This window comes from Homarus americanus, unplaced genomic scaffold, assembly GCF_018991925.1.
Source record: "Homarus americanus isolate GMGI-L3 unplaced genomic scaffold, GMGI_Hamer_2.0 scaffold15667, whole genome shotgun sequence".
In the NCBI taxonomy this organism is placed as follows: Eukaryota; Metazoa; Arthropoda; class Malacostraca; order Decapoda; family Nephropidae; genus Homarus; species Homarus americanus.
In genome coordinates, this window is record NW_024726107.1 from 2,437,743 (window position 1) to 2,460,475 (window position 22,733).

At 40.7% G+C, this 22,733-nt stretch overlaps 1 protein-coding gene across 1 annotated transcript; it reads left to right on the plus strand.

Annotated features, from left to right (window-relative positions):
- Window positions 1-211: 211 nt before the first annotated feature.
- On the plus strand, window positions 212-3,835 carry LOC121865358 (extracellular matrix protein A-like). The gene is made up of 5 exons (XM_042364695.1): window positions 212-778; window positions 935-1,133; window positions 1,235-2,086; window positions 2,195-2,533; window positions 3,111-3,835. The coding sequence occupies exons 1-5, from the start codon at window positions 212-214 to the stop codon at window positions 3,833-3,835; spliced, it is 2,682 nt and encodes an 893-aa protein (XP_042220629.1).
- The last annotated feature ends 18,898 nt before the right edge of the window (window positions 3,836-22,733 follow it).

The window sequence follows — 22,733 nt, forward strand, 5'->3', positions numbered from 1 at the left end:
TTTAAGGACAACATCCCTGATACTTATAATTTGCAGGACAACACCCCTGGTGCTTCTAATATAAAGGAAAACACCCCTGGTTCTTCTAATGTGCAGGAGAACACCCTTGGTGTTTCTAATATGCAAGACAACACCCTTTGAATCTGCTAATATAAAGGACAACACCCCGGGTGTTTCTGATATAAAAGACAACACCCCTCATATTGCTAATATGAAGGACAACACCTATGGTGCTTTTAATATAAAGGACAACACCCCTGGTGCTTCTAATATAAAGGACAGCACGTCTGGTGTTGCTAATATGAAGAACAACACCCCTGGTGTTGCTAATATAACGGACATCATCGCTGATGTTGATATTATGAAAAACAACACCCCTGGTGTTGCTAATATAAAGGAAAACACCCCTGATGCTCCTTGTGATAAGGACAACACCCCTGGTGCTTCTAATGTGCAGGACAATACCCTTGGAGCTGCTAATAAGGACAGCACCCCTTGTACTTATAATGTGCAGGACAACACCCCTGGTGCTTCTAATATGAAGGATAACACCCCTGGTGTTTCTAATATAAAGGACAGCAACCCTGGTACTTATAATGTGCAGGACAACACCCCTGGTGCATGTAATATAAAGGACAACACCCCTGGTGTTTGCAATATAAAGGACAACACCCGTGGTGCTTCTAATATAAAGGACAACACCACTGGTGCTTCTAATATAAACGACAACACCGCTGGTGTTGCTAATATAAAGGACAACACACCTTGTGCTTCTAATGTGCAGGACAACCCCCTCTGGTCTTTCTAGTGTGCAGAACAATACCCCTGGTACTTATGATGTGAAGGACAACACCCCTGGTGCTTCAAATGTTAAGGACAACAGCCTGGTGCTTATAATATAAAGAACAACATCCCTGGTGCTTTTAATGTGCAGGACAACACCACTGGTCTTTCTAATGTGCAGGACAACGACCCTGGTACTTATGATGTGAAGGACAACACCCAAGATGCTTCAAATGTTATGGACAACACCCTGGTGCTTCTAATGTGCAGGACAACCCCCTCTGGTCTTTCTAGTGTGCAGGACAACACCCCTGGTACTTATAATGTGCAGGACAATACCCCTGGTGCTTGTAATATAAAGGACAACACCCCTGGTTCTTGTAATATAAAGGACATCACCCGTGGTGTTTCTAGTATAAAGGACAATACCCATGGTGTTTCAAATGTTAAGGGCAACACCCTGGTGCTTATAATATAAAGAACACCATCCCTGGTGCTTCTAATGTGCAGGACAGCATCCCTGGTCTTTCTAATGTGCAGGACAACACCCCTGGTACTTATAATGTGAAGGACAACACCCATAATGCCTCTAATATAAGGGATAACACCCCTGTTGTTGCTAACATGGAGAACAACACCCGTGATGTTTCTCATATGAAGGACAACATCCTTAGGGCCTCTAATATAAAGGAAAACACCCTTGTTGTTGCTAATATGGAGGACAACACTCCTGTTGTTGCTAATATGAAGGAGAACACCCTTGATGTTTTTCATATGAAGGACAACATCCCTGCGGCTTCTTATATAAAGGAGGACACCCCTGGTGCTTGTAATGTGAAGGCCAACACCCCTGGTACTTATAATGTGCAAGACAACACCAATGGTGCTTTTAATATAAAGGACAAAACCCCATGTGTTGCTAATTTTAAGGACAATATGTCTGGTGCTTGTAATGTGAGAGACAACACCCCTGGTACTTATAATGAGCAAGTCAACACTCATGGTGCTTCTAATATAGAGGAGAACACCCCTGGTGCTTGTAATGTGAGGGACAACACACTTGGTACTTATAATGTGCAAGACAACACCCCTGGTGCTTGTAATGTGAAGGACAACACCCCTGGTACTTATAATGTTCAAGACAACACCCATGGTGCTTCTAATATAAAGGACAACACCCTTGGTGTTGCTAATTTAAAGGACAACACCCTTGGTGTTGCTAATTTAAAGGACAACACCCCTGGTACTTATAATGTGCAAGACAACACCCATGGTGCTCCTAATTTAAAGGCCAACCCCCATGGTACTTAAAATGTGCAAGACAACACCCGTGGTGCTTCCAATATAAAGGACAACACCCCTGGTGTTGCTAATTTAAGGGACAACACCCCTGGTACTTCTAATGTGCAAGACAACACCCATGGTGTTGCAAATTTAAAGGACAACGTCCAAGGTGCTTCTAATTTAAAGGACAACACCCATGGTGCTTTTAATATAAAGAGCAACACCCCTGCTACTTATAATATGCAGGACAACACCCCTGGTGCTTCTAATGTGAAGGACAACACCCCCGGTACTTCAAATGTGAACAACACCCCTGGTACTTCTAATATAAAGAACAACACCCCTGGTGCTTCTAATATAAAAGACAAAACCCCTGGTGCTTCTAATGTAAAAAACCCCATCCCTGGTGTTGCTAATTTAAAGGACAACACCCCTGATGCTTCTAATGTGCAGGACAACAGCCCTGGTGCTTTTTAATATAAAACACATCACCCATGGTGTTGCTAATATAAAGGACCACACCCCTGGTGCTTCTAATATAAAGGACAACACCCATGGTGCAGCTAATATAAAGGACAACGCCCCTGTTGCTTCTAATATAAAGGACAACACCCCTGGTGCTTTTTAATATAAAGCACATCACCCATGGTGTTGCTAATTTAAAGGACCACACCCCTGGTGTTGCTAATATATAGGACCACACCCCTGGTGTAGATAATATAAACGACCACACCCCTGGTGCTTCTAATATGAAGGACAACACCCCTGATGTTTCTCATATGAAGGACAACACCCCTGGGGCTTCTAATATAAAGCACAACACCCCTGGTGCTTTTTAATACAAAAGACAACACCCCTGGTGCAGCTAACATAAAGGACAACACGCCTGGTGTTACTAATATAAAGGACAACACGCCTGGTGTTGCTAATATAAAGGACAACACCCCTGGAGCTTCTAATATAAAGGACATCACCCATGGTGCTTCTAACGTTAAGGACAACACCCCTGGTGCTTCTAATATAAGGGACAACCCCTGGTGCAGCTAACATAAACGACAACACCCCTGGTGCTTCTAATATAAAGGACAACACCCCTGGTACTTATAATGTGCAGGACATCACCCCAGGTGCTTCTAATATAAAGGACAACACCCCTGGTGCTTCTAATGTGAGGGACAACACCCCTGGTACTTATAATGTGCAGGACATCACCCCTGGTGCTTCCAATATAAAGGATAACACCCCTGGTGCTTCTAATATAAAGGATAACACCCCTGGTGCTTCTAATATAAAGGATAATACACCTGGTGCTTCTAATATAAAGGATAACACCCCTGGTGCTTCTAATATAAAGGATAACACCCCTGGTGCTTCTAATATAAAGGATAACACCCCTGGTGCTTCTAATATAAAGGATAACACCCCTGGTGCTTCTAATATAAGGGATAACACCCCTGGTGCTTCTAATATAAAGGATAACACCCCTGGTGCTTCTATTGTGAGGGACAACACCCCTGGTACTTATAATGTGCAGGAGATCACCCCTGGTGCTTCTAATATAAAGGACAACACCCCTGCTGCTTCTAATATAAAGGACAACACCCCTGTTGCTGATAATATAAAGGCCAACACCCCTGGTGTTTCTAATATAAAAGACAACACCTCTGGTGCTTTTAATATAAGGGACAACACCCCTGTTGCTACTAATATAAAGAACAACACCCCTAGTGTTGCTAATATAAAGGACAACACCCCATGGTGCTTCTAATGTAAAGGACAACACCCCATGGTGCTTCTAATGTAAAGGACAACACCCCTGGTGCAGCCAATATAAAGGACAACACCCCTGGTGTTGCTAATATGAAGAACAATACCCCTGATGCTTCTAATGTGAAGAACAACACCCCTGGTGCTGCATGTGTTGAAGGAAAACACCCCTGATGCTTCTATTGTGAAGGACAACACCCCTGATATTGCTAATATGAAAGACAACACCCCTGATGCTTCTAATGTGTTGGGCAACACCCCTGGTGCTGCTGGTGTGAAAGACAACACCCCTAATGCTTCTAATGCGAAGGACAACACCCCTGGTGCTGCTAGTGTGAAGGACAACACTCCTAATGCTTGTAATATGAAGGACAACACCCATGGTGCTACTAGTGTGAAGGACAACACCCTTGGTGCTGGTAATATGAAGAGCAACGCCTCGGGTGCTACTAATATAAAGGACAACACCCCCGTTGTTGCTAGTATGAATGAAAACACCCCTGGTCGTCTTCTCTCAACTTTACCCAACAACGTCAGCTAGAGAAGGTACAGAAAAGGGCCTGCAGAATCATGCTCGGCGCAAACTACTCAGGCTACAACAACTCTCTCTCCACCCTGGAAATATCATCCATCAGTGACCTCCACCACCAAGCATTAGCAAGGTTTGGCAGTGGACTACTGCACCATTCTCGTCATCGCCACCTCCTGCTACCGGCAATACCCCGCCCACCTCGCGCAGTCCGCCACTCCAACAAAATTTAGCCCATAAGAGCCCGCACTGATTGATATAAGAATAGCACCATCCCATCTATTGTTAAAAATAATAAACAACTCCTGATTTATGTACTGTACAGCCCTGCAAATGCATTTAACACATATCATTATTTCAAAATCAAATGTAAGTTTGTATATTTTCAGCTGCAACTCTATTAATAAACCGTGTGTTATTATTATTATTATTATTATTATTATTATTATTATTATTATTATTATTATTATTATTATTATTACTATTATTATTATTATTGTTATTATCATTATTATTATGAAGGACAACACCCCTGGTGCTTCTAATGTGAAGGACAACACCCTGGTGCTGCTAGTGTGAAGGACAAAACCCCTTGTACGGCTTGTGGTGAAGGACAATACCCCTTGTACTGCTTGTGGTGAAGGACAATACCCCTATTAATACTAATGTGAAGGACAACACCCCTGGTGTTGCTAATATGAAGGACAACACCCCTGGTGGTGTTAGTGGTGAAGGACAACACCCCTGGTGCTGCTAGTGTGAATGGCAACACCCTGGGTGCTGGTTATGATACATATCAGAATATTTACAGTAGACACTGCAAAGGATTTTTTTTCACAATATTATTAGTGACCACCTAAGTGTATTGAGTCACAGATATCTAACCTAATTCGTTTATGCCATATTTAAGAAAAACACATTGTCACCCCTGTGGCGTTATGTCAGCACTTATAACAGCATTGTGTGGTGAGGATACCAAGCTGACACATCAAAATTGCATAAAAAGTCACACACATGTGACTTCCTTTCACCTGTTGTAATCGCTGATGAAGATTCTGTAGAGTCAGTATTAAAGGTACACTAGAAGTAACACACATAAACGTTTATGGTTTAAGTTTTCAAACCCAAATAAACTATTGTACAATAACTAGGATATCACCGTAATCTAATATTCTATAGGAATAGCCGTGTGTCTGTCTGTCTGTCTGTCTGTCTGTCTGTCTGTTTGTCTGTCTGTTCTGGGCAGACGAAATGGCACAATCGTTTTTCATCAAACTTGGTGGAAAAATCGTAGAGTGGAACAAACCTAGTCCCATGTCGATGGTTTCTTTAGGAAGGCATTAATTAACCATTTTATTTACGGTGGAAAACGATGCAAGTCTACGGACTTGGCGCACCCTAATTAACCATGCAAGTCTACGGACTTGGCGCACCCTCATTCGGTTGCGCGCAAACCAAGCAGGAGCGTTCAAACTTTCACCAGGCACGAAGGGCCAGCGATCACTTGTCTAATATACTATAGGACTGGCCGTGTGTCTGTCTGTCTATCTGTCTGTCTGTCTGTCTGTCTGTTCTGGGCAGCCGAAACGGCACAATCATTTTTCATCAAACTTGGTGGAAAAATCGCAAAAAATTCGTAGAGTGGAGCAAACCTTGTCCCATGTCGATGGTTTCTTTTGGAAGCCATTAATTAACCATTTTATTTACGCTAGAAAACGATGCAAGTCTTCAGACTTGGCTCACCCTCATTCGCTGTACGCTGTAAACCCACGATTGCAGTTATTGTATGGCTCCCTCCTCCTCCCCCCCCACTTTTTTTCTTAGCCTACTTTTGTTTTTAATGTTGTTTGGATTAGTAAAGGAAGGAAGATGAGTAAATAGAAGAATAAAGAAGGTGAAACAGAAAATAGTTGGAGATAACAGGTGCGGGGAGCTGAGTTTCATCATGCATCTGGATGCGCAGTATGAACGTTACCAGACCATTTTTGGACCTTACAGCTACAGTGTGTACATGGAAAAGGAGAAGAGAGAAAAAGATAATAACAGAAATGCATGGAGAAGATAGAAAGGGAGAAGAGAAGGAGAAGAAGAGAGACTGAAGCAATATTATCCTTAAGAGGCGAGGAAATGAGATGGGAGAGAGGGATAGTGAGAGGTGGAGGTATGAATGTAGGGATGGAAGGACAGAATAATAATGGTATAGAAGGATAGTAGAGAAGAAGACTAGAGAAGGAGACAAAGGAAGGACAGCGATAAGTAAAACAAAAATCAGAACAAGTATTTGGATGATAACATGTAGAAATTAGTCGGTGAAATGTAGGTAAAAAGAGTAAGAATAATAAGATAAAACATAAAGAAGAGACACTTATTATAACAATCACGACCATGATTATAACAACCACGACCATGATTATAACAACCAAGACTATGATTATAACAACCACGACTATGATCATAACTACGACAATGATTATAAGAACCACGACTATGATCATAACTACGACAATGATTATAACAACCACGACTATGATTATAACAACCACGACTATGATTATAACAACCAAGACTATGATTATAACAACCACGACTATGATCATAACTACGACTATGATTATAACAACCACGACTATGATTATAACAACCACGACTATGATTATAACAACCACGACTATGATTATAACAACCACGACTATGATTATAACACCCACGACCATGATTATAACAACTACGACTATGATTATAACAACCACAACTATGATTATAACAACCACGACCATGATTATAACAACCACGACTATGATTATAACAACCACGACCATGATTATAACAACCACGACCATGATTATAACAACCACGTCTATGATTATAACAACCACGACTATGATTATAACAACCACGACCATGATTATAACACCCACAACCATGATTATAACAACCACAACTATGATTATAACAACCACGACTATGATTACAACATCCACGACCATGATTATAACAACCACAACCATGATTAAAACACCCACAACCATGATTATAACAACCACAACCATGCTTATAACACCCACGACCATGATTATAACAACCACGACTATGATTATAACAACCACGACCATGATTATAACAACCACGACCATGATTATCTCATATACTATAGGAATAACCGTGTGTCTGTGTGTGTGTCTGTTCTGGGCAGCCGAAACGGCACAATCGTTTTTCATCAAACTTGGTGGAAAAATCGCAAAAAAATCGTAGAGTGGAACAAATCTGGTCCCAAGTCGATGGTTTCTTTAGGAAGGCATTAATTAACCGTTTTATTTACGCTGGAAAACGATGTCGCTGTATGCTGTCAGCCGGCCGGTGGTTGCGCGCTAGCCAATATAGAGAGTTCGAACTTTCAGCTTTGGTAAACTGTACCATCGGACTTGCCACCGAGCACGAAGGGCCCACAATCACTTGTTAATACTAGAGCTGTGAGCGTTAATAAGGAATGAAGAATATGTGTAAAGAGCTTCGTGAACACACATAAGACGTGATTGAGAGACGGGTACAAACTGCCAGATGCAGGCTACTTAAGTGCTGATTCAAGCAGTCAAGTTGCAGGGCGAACAGTGGAAAAACACTGTCACAAGTATTACTCACTGCTAGCTACCGTGGGTGATGTAATTATATGAACATAATGTATGTAGCCCATATTTATATGAGTATTAGTGTCTGTTTGACACGGGCTAATACACACACATACACGCAGCCTACTATTCAATATAGCTTAATATGGTTCCGACATAAACATAAATTATAACATGAAATCATAAAATACATCTAACTGGTGTATTAGAATTATGCTACATACAAATTTATGGAGAAACCCTTCAAATCTTTCCAATATCATAGTGTATACTGTTCCATCGATAAACAAGAAAACAAAGAGGAATGTTGCCATGTGTAATGTGCCATGTGTCATGGACTCCACTCAGTCATTTATCAATTTTTTTTAGAGACAAAGACCACTGTGAGTAAACAGAGAAACTACGCGGACACAATGACACAATATGACAAACTGGACGGAATATTATGGAAAGGATTGTTTCACATTGGTAGCTCTGCTTTCCTAATGTGGCAGTGATGTGTTATCACTTATTTCTCTAATTATTTTTTTATATATTCACAATATTTGTATCATGGAAAGTATAGCATTTAAGAAAGCACTTTTATTACATTTGCTACATTAATAATTGATAAAAGCACCCCAACCTCTATTGAGCTGTTAAGTCTCATGGGCATGGATGGTTTCCAATAACTCAGTAGTAAGGACTCTTCCCACGCCTCAAGTGCACTCACGGCAGACCATGCGTTCTCGATGGGGTTAATGTCCGGGGACTGTGGTGGATGTGGCAGTAGGGTTATTTCCGGGTATTTGACAAAACACTCTTTGACGACGTGACAGGTGTGGATGGGGCTGCTGTCTTAATAAGATAAAAAGGCTCAGGCTCGGAAAAAATGCAACGCCGTCACTGGCGACAGTAGAATGCTCTCTAAAATGTCAATGTACTTGAAACCAGTGAATCGGACCGGCCCAACTTCGGCCAGCTCCCCCACACCTCGTACGTGCATCCACCTAGAAACTATCGTTTTTGTCGCAGTATTCTAGTGCATATTCCATTCCTTTCTCCCTGTTCAACTCGAGAGGTGCGGCTTCTTTGCTGGTGTGTAACAACGTAGATCCATGGAGTGAAGTCAGTTTCGCTTAGTCTAAGGAGTGCATTGTAACTCAAGGTCACCCCGAATGCTGACAGCTGTGGCAAATGGATCGACGCCAATGGTTCGTCAGTATTGCCTGATCCAGTGACGGAAGAAAACATTTTAATGTCGTAAAGGATGAAGTATATTAGTATTTCAGTTATTTCTCGACCTTATCCCTATTAATGCATATAACAAACCTGGTTATCTTCCCGAGATGTGCATCACTGGCGTCCGCTCCGAGGCCTGTTGTTCATCTCGCTGAATCAACTTAGCTACAGTTGACTTGGAAACGCCAAGCTTTCGCGCATTTCCACAGTTGCTGAGGCCTTGGTTGTGTAGAACAATGATAGATGAACTTGTTGAGTTGGACGTCTCCATGATGAGTAACGAGACAGTATCATGGATAAACTGTAGCATGTCGACTATGAAAGCTTCCTGAACCTTTACCTTATTTTATAACTGAATCACTATGATCGACCTTTTTTATTTGGTAGACAAGGGCGAGGTTTGCTAGATTTTAAAGGCAGAGTTCGTACTATTTCGAGGAGTCTCGAAACAGGAAGAGGATGTAGGCTAAAAGACATAAGAACATAAGAAAATTAGGAGTCTGCAATAGGCCGGTTGGTCTGTGTATGGCAGCTCCTGTCGAGAATTACTACCATGAATCTATCTAGCCTCCTTTTAAAACTTATCCAACTTAAATCCGTTGCTACGAGTCCTATCCAGCTCGGATATTATAAGAACTTTATCTATATCGCCTTTATTGATTCCTTTCACCCACTTAAATACTTCTATCATATCTCCCCTCACTCTTCGTCCCGGAATCATTTTCGTCATTCTTCGCTGCACCGACTCCAGTGAATTGATATCCATTCTATAGTAACGGCACCAGAACTGAACCGCATAATCGAGGTGCGTCCTGACTAGCGCAAGATATAGTTGCAATAAGACCTCTGCACTGTTATTACTTACACTTCTAGATATAAAACCTCATACTCTGTTTGCCTTATTTCGAACATTTACGCATTGTTTTCTAGGCCGAAGGTCCGGGCTTGCAAGTACCCGTAAGTCTCTTTCACAAGTCGACTTCTGTTGGTTGATGTTGTTAAGGCTATATACATTGACAGTATTTGTTCTTCCAATATTTAGCACGCTGCATTTGCTGGTGTTGAATTTCATTTGCCATTTTTCTGACCTCTCCTGCAGTTTATTTAAATCCTCCTGTAGTGCATTTGCATCCTGCCCCGAATTTATCTGCCGGCCTATTTTGGTGTCATCCGCAAACTTGCTTATGTCACTGCTGACCCCAGTATCTAGATCGTTTATGTAGATTATGAACAAGTGTGGGCACAGTACTGACCCTGGGGAACCCCACTGGTTACACAACCCCATTCAGATTTAACACCATCTACGCTGAACCTCTGTGTTCTATCGGTGAGCCATGATTTTATCCAATTCAAAACTTTCCCCTCGATACCATGAGCCTTAACTTTTCTCAGAAGCCTCTGATGCGGTACTCTGTCAAACGCTTTGCTAAAGTCTAAGTAAATAACACCGTAATTTTGGTCATTATCTACTACCTCGATACTTTCCTAAAAACGTCAGTAGATTTGTTAGACAAGATTTTCCCTTTGTAAACCCACGTTGAGAGTCGTAGATTAATTTTCTTTTCTCTAAATGCGATCGGATGTTATTTGCTATAATTGATTCAAGAAATTTCCCCACTACTGATGTCAAACTAATTGGCCGGTAATTTCACGCTGATGCTCTGTCTCCCTTTTTAAATATGGGTACTACATTTGCCTGTTTCCACAAGTCTGGCACAACTCCCGTGTCTAATGATTTTGTAAATATTTTTTCGAGGGGTCTGCTAATCTGTTCCTTACACTCTTTCAAAACTCGAGGGAAAATTTCATCCGGCCCTGGGGATTTTGTCTTCTTTAATTTATTTATCTTCTTAAGAACATCCTCTTTTCTGATAGTGATTTTTTTTAATTTGTCTTCTTCATTTCCCCTAAATATCAGTTCCACCTCTGGAATTTCGTCTTGAATTTCTTCTGTGAAAACTGATATAAAGTAGCTGTTTAATGCTTTGCTTATTTCTGCACTGTCATCGATCACTTCCCCCTTCCCTGACTTTAAAGGCGCAACTTTGTCCTTGACCTTCGTCCTATATACCTGGAAAAATCCCGTGGGATTCGCCTTGGATTCTCTTGCTATCGTGATTTCGTAGTCCTTCTTTGTCTTCCTTACATATTTCTGAACATTCCTAGATAGTTCATTATACCTATTTCTGAGCTGCTCCTCCCCTCGCTTTAATTTCTTATCAATTCCTTTCTTTATTCCTATGTCATGTTTAAGTTTTCTGTTCATCTACCTTGGCTCACTCTTATTTGACCTAATTTTTCTGTAGGGTATATTTTGTTCTTGTACTTTACGTAGTATACGAGTGGATATATTATAGTCAAGATCAATTGTTGTGTCACCTGTGACCTCATGCGTTCCTACTGGGGACTGACCTGACTGTTCCCAGTCGACCTCACCTAGGTACCTTCTTAACCCCTGATAATCCGCTTATCGATAGTTTGGAACTCTGACCATATTGTCGTTGTTTTTCGTTTCCCAATTTAGGGTGAACCTGATTTCTCTGTTATCACTGTTCCCTAGTTCTTCCCCTATTGTGATATCTCTGATAATATTTTCTTTATTTGTTAATACTAGGTCTAATATATTGTTACCTCTATTAGGTTCTGTAATTATTTGTTTCAAAAAATTGTCCTGTACTGCGTCTAGGAAGTCTTCAGATTCATAGTCTCCTACAATGTTGTCCCAGTCAATATTTCTGAAGTTGAAATCCCCCACAAGGCACAGATTGTTGTATTTTGCAGCCCTGCTCATTTCCTGCCATATGGGCTGAGCTGCTTCTTTCCCAAGAATTGGGGGCCTGTAAATCACTCCCATAATTAGTTTTTCTCTTCCTTCCGCAATTTCTACCCATACAGACTCGGCTCCTATTTCAACCTTTATTGAATTATTAATACAACATTTTAATGTATCCCTGACGAAGAGTGCGACCCCTCCCCCCTTCTTACCTTCCCTGTCCTTGTGAAAAAGGTTGTACCCTTCTATGTGGTACTCTGATAAAAAGTTCTTGCTCGCCAGATTCATCCAAGTTTCGGTGATTACTATGACGTCTACATTCTCGGTACAAACAACCGCTCTCAGCAAGTCTATTTTATTTCTAACGCTCCTACTGTTTGTATAGTATACATTTAAACCTACCCTTCCCTGGTCCTGTTTTACCCCTTGTCCTGAGTAACCAATTTTACTTCCCAGGACCTGCTTTTTTTTTTGACTCCCACTTACCCCGACCTCTCTCTACTCGCGAACCCCCCTTTGAAGTGACAAGTTCATGCTCCAGGGATGCAGACAACGTCTTTACCCCCGCGCAAGACAAGTTTACTCCGTCACAACTGTACAGGTACTCGTTGCCATAGAATGGCTGCCAGTTATCAATGAATGTCCAACGATTGCTTACACAATGTTTTTCCAGTCGGCAATTTATAGCAATTGCCCTGGACAGCCATTCACGACCAACTCCTCTTCTAGGCAAGACACCACATACTATCGGGATCCCTCCCCTATCTCCGACCTTCCCTAGCGCCTCCCTATACCTCTTGAAAAGTTCCTCACTCCTAACCGAGTGTGAGTTCTTTCAAGACCAGACTTGAAAAGCACTGGAGTAGGTTCAGATACATTCAGGTGCAAATGCATGCCCAGTACTTACCAACAGTGCGTAACAGAGACGTGACCGACCGCTGAAGCGGCTAAATAGCCGATCAGTGGCGAAGAGGATAAAAGTAATAGCTGAAACAATTGACTCTCCTCAGAGAAAGCGTACACGAAGGATGAATAACAGTACCAACGTATCGATAAACAGCAACATAAAATTGAATACAATCGCATCGAAAAGAATCAATATGACGAATATAATAAGATAAATAAATAACTAAGTACATTGAGAGAGAGAGAGAGAGAAAATACTCATACCAGTGAGTTATTAATTATTATTAACCTTCACTTCAATTCAACTATACAGACCCACAACATTAAAATTAAGAAAAGCTTAAATCCTATAGGTAAATATGTAAAGATGGGCACATATGTTACAACAATCAACAACAAAACATACCCTTGTAAAACAAAGTAATGTAGTGGAGAAGTCGTGCTGTACGAGTTGGGTGAGGAGCGACTCTGCTGTGACCCGTGTCATGTCCTCGGTGCAAGTGGTGAGGATTGTGAAGTCTGCCTAATTTATAAAATGGTCGGATATGTGGCAATAGTCTCTGATTGCCGAAAAAGATGGTTTAGACACTGGTTGGTTTGTTCTAAAGAGCGACCCTGGTGTTCGGCACAGCTTAACGTTAGAATTACCGAACCGAACACCAGGGTCGCTTGTGTGTAGGACAACACTCCAGATGCTGCTAGTATGTAGGACAACACCTTTGGTTCTGCTAGTGTATAGGACAACACCCCTGGTGTTGCTACTGTGTAGAATAACACCTCTGGTGCTGGTACTATGTGGGACAACACCCTTGGTGCTGTTAAAGTGGCGGACAATGATCAAAACAATGGTAGTAATATTGTATAGGTCTAATAGGAGAACACACGTGGTGATGATTGTGTGTAGGACAACCATAACAGTATCTCAGTACTTATAGGGCGACCACAACACATGTGCGGTTAACTAAATTGGTAAAATAATTTCATAACTGTATAATGATCAAGGATAACGCTTATACTTGTGAGAGAGAGAAAAAAGAAAACGTAACAGACGAAAGAGAGAGAAAATGTAATGAAACGCAATACATTTGCATTTATTTTCCATTTTCTCTGAAGATCTTGGAAGCGCCAAACCACCTTGGTGCAGACCATCGAGGAACCTCATTACCCAGACAAAGGCGGTTTCGCTCACTTCCTCAATACGACAACACCTGCTGACAACAAAGGCACCTTACCAGCGGTCGTGTTCCGTCATTATATTATATTTACATTTATTATCCGTGTTTTACCAACTTTTTTTTCTCATAAAATCAAGGCTGCCCCTGTTTTAACTAGAGAAGGGGGGGGGAGTGAGATATGTCCGGTAGAGTTCCGGACTCGTCAGCAAGTGACAATGATTCAGTTTCGGAGTGCTAGGGGTTCACTATGAGACTAGTCGATGGTCGTTCACTCTCAACAATATCTAACTCCCATAACACCTTCCTCCTTTGATTTTTATATATATATGATATAGTGAATGTTGAAAATATGAAATATATATAATAGTTCATCAGGTTCAATAAGATTTTGTTCTAAAAATATTTATACAACCCTCTCTTTTTATTCGCTGCATGCGGGCCTGGCATAGTTATACAAGTGGCCGGCTGAACGACGTCCAAAGTCTGGGCTATGTGGCCGGTAAGATTGAAATAATTACGTGTATTTTGGATGACTAATTAAAAAACAAAAACAGGATTAAGTGGATGAATGAAATATTCGAGAAAAGGACAAATTACTTTGAAAACAATCTGGAAAACGGCCGATATATTCGAAACTTCATATTTTCATTGGCTCTAGATTGTGTGAAAAGAGCCGCTGATCTTTCTCACTCATCACATTCAGGTCTGAAGCAGCCTGATAAATTGAAAATTTAGTACCAAATAAATATTGCGTATTTACTTCAATTGTTAGGTAGCATTTTCTAATTTCACTTCAAAATATATTCACAGGATAATGAATGCTGTTCTTATCAGTTGTTAGTGATTTTGAGGACGACAGAGTGACAGAAGTAAGCTTGTAAGACACTTGGTCAATTCCTTAATCCAGGTATTTCTGTTTCAGATCTCAAAGGAAACATGCCACCTCAATCAGATTTAACTCTCATTGGAAGTTAAATTCTTTGTTATTAAAAAATGATTGCTCAATCAGTGAAAAAATCATAAAGTGTTCAAAAGAAGGAATTTGTGTGAACATGTCCTTACAAAATGTGCAATTTATAACGAACATTTCACAATGGACACAGAAGTAAGAATAATAAAGTTTGTAATAAAGATTTTATTTCACCTTTTATTTCTTCTTCTTAGTTCTTAATTCTTTTCTTTCTCTCGAGAAATGGAGGTGAGGCGGGGGGAAGGAGGGTGTGAGAGGAGTTAGTTAACAAATTTATTGGCAAAGCTTGGAGTACAGTTTGCCTATTCTGAGTAATTCAGTCAGGTCCTGACACTGAGGGTGCTCTCACTGTTCACTGCCACTCAGGACAGAGGTTCATACATAAAGAAATACATCATATTCATTAGCAGTATATGTAGATCAGTCATGTGGGTGATATCACTGTTAACTGCCATGCAGGCCAGTGGTTCATATACATTAGACGTCATATTCTAATTGAGGATAATCAGTGTAGGCTAGCAAATTTGGTAAAAACAGCAAGAATGTCCTCAAGCACCCTTGATTCAATGTAATAATTACAAAGCTCATGATGCAATAAGCCAGGTGGCCTGAAGTCTTTGACAGTTTCACATTCAATAATATAGTATACAAGTGTATGCTTTAAAGGTTTGTCACAAAGTTTACATGCTGAGCGTTCCAGTATGGGTACAGCGTAACTAACTTGCCAGAGGTGTCTGTATCCTAGCCTAATTTTGGCCACGCCTACATCACATTGTCTGGTTCTGTCCTTATGCTGGCCATACCGGTAACTCTTGTCACAAAATTTATCATATTTACTAATGCTACAACTACCAGGTCTCTCTGCATTTCTCAGTTCTTCTAGATCAGAGTTCATGATTCTGACTTGAATGTTTTTAAGGACAGCATTGGACAGACTGAGGTCACGGTCAACTTTCAATACGAAAGTTGTTCACATTAGCAGTTATTAGATTTCTTTTAATATCACAGACAACTTCAGACATAGAACCTGATTGACTGTTCATTGATTTCAAAGCCCTTTAAGAGTCACAGAATATCACACCACATCCATTTTCTTTAAGGTAGTCTGCAGCTAAGTAGATTCCCATTAGTTCAGTTTGTGTTGTTCACAAATTTGTTCAGCCTTTGCTTGTTTGACACTATCATCTCCTTTTTCTTTATATATTACAAATGCACAACCTGTTCTACCTGTGTTTGTCTGCATAGAACCACCAGTAAAAGCATAAAATTCACTTGATTTAATACTCTCTATGTGACTGTTAATAGTTTCTAGTGTAATACATCTCACCACATCGGGGGCGATTGGGACATTCAGTTTCAAAAGATTTGCAACACTCTTATGAAGCCACGCCCCAAGGAGAGTCTTTTGTGGAAGTTTAGCTAGATAGTTGGGATTACTGAGATAGAACATCAACTCAGTTTGAGCTGTAGTTTGGGGACCATTTTTCTTCAAAAGTTTGACACAAAACATGATATTAAGTAGAGCTGTCCTCTCAAATAGGAAGGGCAGCCTGAGCTCTTTCGTCATATCTACAATTCTGGTTGATTTTGAGCATCCTAGAAAGATGAGCATGGCTTCATTTTGTACTACCTCAAGGCTGTTTAGTTTTTTAGAGGGAATAGTTACAAGATGGAGAGCATGATAGTCAACTACATATCGAATGAAGTGAAGATAGAAAGTACGAGCATAGGTGATGTTAATTCCATAGCTCTTACCAACAAGGGTTCTGAGGGGTTTAATACACTGCAATAGTTTGGTACGAAGGTTTCCGACGAAGTTCGCGTCATTCACATTAATTCCAATATATTTATAGGAGCTACAGAGTTCCAAGGGATTGCTGTTAATATAAAAGTTAAGAGTCAATGGGTAAGCAGGACGAGGATTGAGGACCCTCGTCTTGTCAACAGATATTATGAGACCACATTCCACAGTCCTCTGAGCAAATACATCCAGCAAGGCTTGTAGCCTGGGCTTGGTCTGTGTCATAATGCAGATATCATCAGCATAACGTATTACAGCCTCGTTTGGCTGAACTGGAATGTCAGCAATGAGCTTGTGCATCAGTATATTAAAGAGCATAGGACTTAACACTCCTCCCTCAGGCGTGCTAAGCTCAAATGCTCTCATTCTGGTACCTTTGACTCCCCTAAACAGAACACTGGCGTACTCGTTGGACAGATAACCCTTTATCCATGTTAGGAGGTTACCTTTGATGCCAAAATTAGCTGGTTGCTCAAGTATGATGTCTCTATCAGCTACATCAAAGGCTGATTTAAGGTCTATGAAGGCTGTTTGTGTCTTATCTTTTGAGTGAACAAGATATTCTGCAAAGCATGTCTGTGTGCTGTGCCCAGGCATGAACCCATATCGATTAGTGGCCAGTCTGTCTTTGATTTGAAACATGAGACGGTTGAGAACAACTCTTTCAAGGACTTTATACATACAGGATGTGAGTGAAATGAGCCATGTCTTAGGCAGAATACCCTGTGTGGGGCTCATTTAATACAGGTCAAGCAGTGGATGGTTCAGAACCTCATTTAACAATCTCAGGGTGTTATGGGTTATGTCATCCTCACCAGGGGAGGATGATTCACCTTTGATTAGTGCTGTTGTTATTTCGTGGTGCGTTATAGGAAACTGGTCGGTAAGGTCTGGTGAGGAACAGGCTATTTCAATATTGAAATTCCCTATTAATGTGTGTGGCCTTAAGATACTGCTGTATGTCAGGAAGCAGGGAAGTGATTTGTGACACACTAGACCATTGGTCTAATAACATGTCATCATATTCTGCAGGGCTGTGATGAAGTTAGACTGGGTTGCTCTATTACTCCCTAGTAAGAATTGTTCCTAATAGGTGTTTCTCACCTGACCTTTAAGTTCACGAAATGCTTTGTTAGCTTTGAGGAATATCAGGAGGTTATTCACTAGTTTTATTTTGCTTATAGGTGTGGGCAAGCTGTTCTACCCTCTCTCTTTCTTTGATGAGGATGGGGTCATGTGTCCACAGAGGTGGTTTAGTGCTGCTCTCCTTCCTCCTTGACTTAACCCAGGTGGTATAATATGTGGCAATGACATTTACAAGATCATAGCAAAATTCATCCACTCACCCAGGTGTATATCCAGCATACCATCTCTGGATATAAGCCTTGAAGTGCAGTTCAAGATTTTCTGGGATGTTAATTCTGAGCTTAGGAATGGGTTCACACTTGACACCTGCAACAGTGTATTCAGTAAGTTTTACATAATGATCACTGATTAGGTGGTCTGAGATGACCTTAGCCTTGACATTATTTTCCCGTTGTGGGTCGTTCGACTTGTGCCCGGGTGGGCTAATTCCCGTAAAAGAAAAATAATAATAATAAAATCTGCCTCCCATCAGATATGTCACTTTGCCTGTGTCGTATACAGTGATATTATGATTATTGGTGTAATTCAAGAACACCCTTCCATGAGATTCTTAGACTTACACTGGATATCACCGAGGACAGTGTGACAAGAGTTAAAGTTACCAATACACAACATAGCATTGTTACCTGATGGCTTTGGTAACACGTCCGCTCGCAGCTCATTCCATCAAATATAGATGTTATACAGCGATTTTTATTTTTTTTTATTTTTACCGGGTTTGGCCCAACCGGGTACAAGTCAACGACCCACATAGGGGCCTAGGGGGCAATAAAAAAATAGAAAGAAATTAAAAATAGAAAAGGAAAAGGTTATATTAATCTACACAGCGAAGATGCCGGAAAACCAGCTTTTTAAAGTGAGACAGATTGCATGAGTATGGAAACACAGGAAAAGGCAGATCATTCCACAGTTTGGCTGTGTGAGGAAGGAAGGGTGTACTTGTACTATAACGGGTTATTCTAGTGTGACCAACATCCACATAGAAATGGTTGGCACCGCGAGCAAGACGTGTGTTACGAGCCCAAGACCTTGCAGGTGGTACACAGGATGCCAAATCCACCGAACATTGCCAGTTAAAATACCTGTAAAAGAGAGAGAGTGAAGCAATATTGCGGCAGAGAGAAAGGGAAGAAAGATTGTCAACTAAAAGAGGAGAGTTATTAGACGAAATGCCTTTGATTCCACCCTATCTAACAGTTGGACGGATCTAGGACAACTGCCCCCTGGACAATTGCCCCCCCCCCCTTCCTGGACAATTGCCCCCCGACAACTGACCCCCCCCCTCTGGACAATTGCCCCCAACGGACAAATGCCCCCCCACCCCCCATAGGACAATTGCCCCCCATTGCTAGAGTGAATCTTATGTAAACCTAACCTAACCTAACCTAACCTAACCTAACCAACGTCACCATCAACCAGATTATTACAGCCAGAATAGCAACCATCATACAAGACTTAGAGAATCGCCGTGTACATAGCTATTTTCTCCACTCTATTTAGTTAGTTCCATGTTTTGTTCCAGTTAATCACTGGCAATGGGGGGGGCAATTGTCCTATGTGGGGCAATTGTCCTATGGGGGCAATTGTCCAGGGGGCAGTTGTACTGATACCCAGTTGGACAGAAGAAGAGCCACCCCAGATATGAGACCAGTACTCCAAGTTAGGACGAATGAATCACTTAAATACTTGAAGCAACTGCTCAGGAGTGAAGTAGCGACTGCATCTCTACAGCATTCCCAACTTTCGGGAGGCTGCTTTGGCAATGTTGAGGATGTGTGGCTTCCATGATATATTAGAGGAAATGGTGAGGCTTAACATATCTATTCTAGAATTTGGCGAAATGAAAGTATCCTGAAATGTGATTGGTGGGAGATCATCTCCTTTGGAAAGTGTAAATGGTAAATACTGAGTTTTATTACTATTGAATTTAACCAAGTTTCTACCTCCCCAAACGGAGATGCTACACAGATCCGCATTGATATATGTAATGATATCAGCTCTAGAAACTGATCTAATTTGAGAGCTAGGGGGAAGGGGAAAATTTGAAGAAGAGTAAAGAGTAGAATCATCAGCGTAAGAATGGGTAGAATTAGTTGTAGTAAGAAGTAAATCATTGATAAAAAGAAGGAAGAGAGTAGGTGAAAGAACAGAACCCTGTGGGACACCACTATTGGTAGAGAAAGAGTTACAGATCGATCCCTCTACAACAACTGCCATGGATCGGTTCTCAACGAATCTGGAGATTAGAAAGCAAAGGGGGGGAGAACCATAAGAGGGAAGCTTAGAAAGCAAAGACTTATGCCATACCCTGTCAAATACTTTGGAGATGTCGAGGGACACGATGGAAGTTTCCCCATAATCCCGAGGAGAGGATGACCAAAGATGGGTGCAGTAGGAGAGCAGATCACCAGTAGATCTCGGCTGGCGACAGCCAGGGATGAAGTTAAGGCAATGGGGCGATAGTTAGAGGGATTACAATGGTCACCCTTCTTTGGGATGGGCTGAACCAGGACATGCTTCCAAGAAGAAGGAAAAGTTTGGGTTTTGAGGCATAGGCGAAAGAGGCAAGCAAGCACAGATGGGATTGAAATAGGTTTTATGACCTTATGAGGTCAAGGTCTTTGAAAAATATCAAGGTCACTGTTATTTTGGGGCTAAAATAACTATCATTAGCATTTCTCAGATGTCATAGCTCAAAATTAGACATATGCAGTAGTTCCTAGATAGGACTGTTAGGTGAAATTCAATTAGAGTTTATTTAATGTGATTAGGTATTTACAAAAATGCCAGTCACTATCTCTTTCATATTTAACATTAGAATACAAATTCCAACGACATGGTCAAATGCAAAGGTTTAATTGTTAAACGAATAGTGTGTGCTTACAAATGCTGAAATAATCTCTGAAAACATCATGATATTACAAAAAATCCTAATAATAACAATGATGTAACTATTAACATTCAAAACAAAATTACTTTTTAGTAAACTAATTAAAGGAAAGTAATAAATTAGAGAATCATAGGTATAATTTTAAATGTTTTGGTATATCAACACAAGCCGTGAAAAATAGAGAGAAACGCTACCTTACCTACAGCAGAAACATTTACCACTGCAGCTGATTCCACATACACACCGAATAAGCTTATCAAAAACCTTGGCACCTCAAGATAGAGGGCAGTAAGGTTCCCACCCAGAATTTGTCTCTTTCCATCCCCACGAGCTAAGACTAGGCAATTCCTGCTTCGTAACCTGTTCTATAAGAGCGACCTTAGTTGGTGGAAGATATTCGAAACTACGTGAAGAACGTACAAATAAATGCTGCCGTGCTTGATTGACATCGCTGAAGGGGCAAGTTGGTGAGTAGAGTGACACACAACTTCTTAGCCATACCGGACAGAAATGAGGTGGTATGCGAGCAGTGACCTTAATATTTTCCAATGACATTGACCTCATAAGGTCTTGAAACCTATACCAATCTCTTTCTCGTCATCTAAATTATCAATCTCCATATCAAGTACATGAAATCGAAGATACAGTTGCTGAAATAAACACCATTCCAGTGACGCCCCTGCATGGTTGAGGCCATTTAATTTTTTTTTACTAATTAGGGTGTGTTAATGAGGTCTAAGGTTTGTTCCCTATATCAGATGTTGAAGAGGACATATCAAAGGTCATCTGGGCCAAGCTTGGTGATTTCCTTCCAAATTGGACCAAATAGGATTTATTTGTATTTTTTTGCTGAAATTACAAATCATATACAGACTCAAGCCTTAGATTAAATTAAGTATTATTCTATGTATTTATATTTAGAATGTGAAACCATATTTTGTATTGCAAAAGGCCATCATTATGTTCCCTTAATATAGCAGCTGAAACATGTATTTTTTTGTAATTCCTAAAAATATTTTTTTAGGCTTTCTTGTTTCTGAACTGTATTGCATATTGCATTTTCTTGTAAAGTGTTTTCACTGCATTTCTGTATTTCTAATGTGAATCGTTTATTTTTTATTGATAGAACACAATTTTATATTACATTATTTTGTACTGATGGAAGAGTGTTGTTTCCCCCTCCCTATTTTTTTACAGAAAATGAAATTAAGCTAGTGCTGCAAGTTTAATTTTTGCTGTTCTAATTTACTGAAACTTAAAGCTAAATTTAGCCTGCTTGTCAGTGTTGTTTATCAGAATTGTTCAACAAATAAAATATAGCCCTGCGTTTCTGATTGCTCATTAATTACTGTAGAATGCATTGTTTGTTAACTTATGTTACGGGGAATGGCCCTCCCGGGCACAGGTCATCGACCCACAACGGGGCCTGGGCGACGAAAAATTAAGAGAAAAAAGAAATTAAATATATAAGAGAAAAAGACTATGTTAATCTACACCACGAAGATGCCGGAAAACCAGCTCTTTGAAGTGAAACAGAATGTAGGAGTATGGAAACACAGAAGAAGGCAGAGCATTCCACAGTTTGGCTGTGCGAGGAAAGAAGGATGTACGGGTTATTCCAGTGTGACCGAGGGCCACACAGAAATGGTGGGGACCGTGGGCAAGACGAGTGTAATAAGCCCACAGTCATTGCCGGGGGTAAATAGGATGCCAAATCCACCGAACATTGCCCGTTAAAGGACCTGTAAAAGAGAGAGAATGAAGCAACATTGCGGCGAAGAGAAAGGGAAGAAAGATTGTCGACTAAAGGAGGAGAGTTAATAAGACGAAATGCCTTTGATACCACCCTATCTAACAGTTGG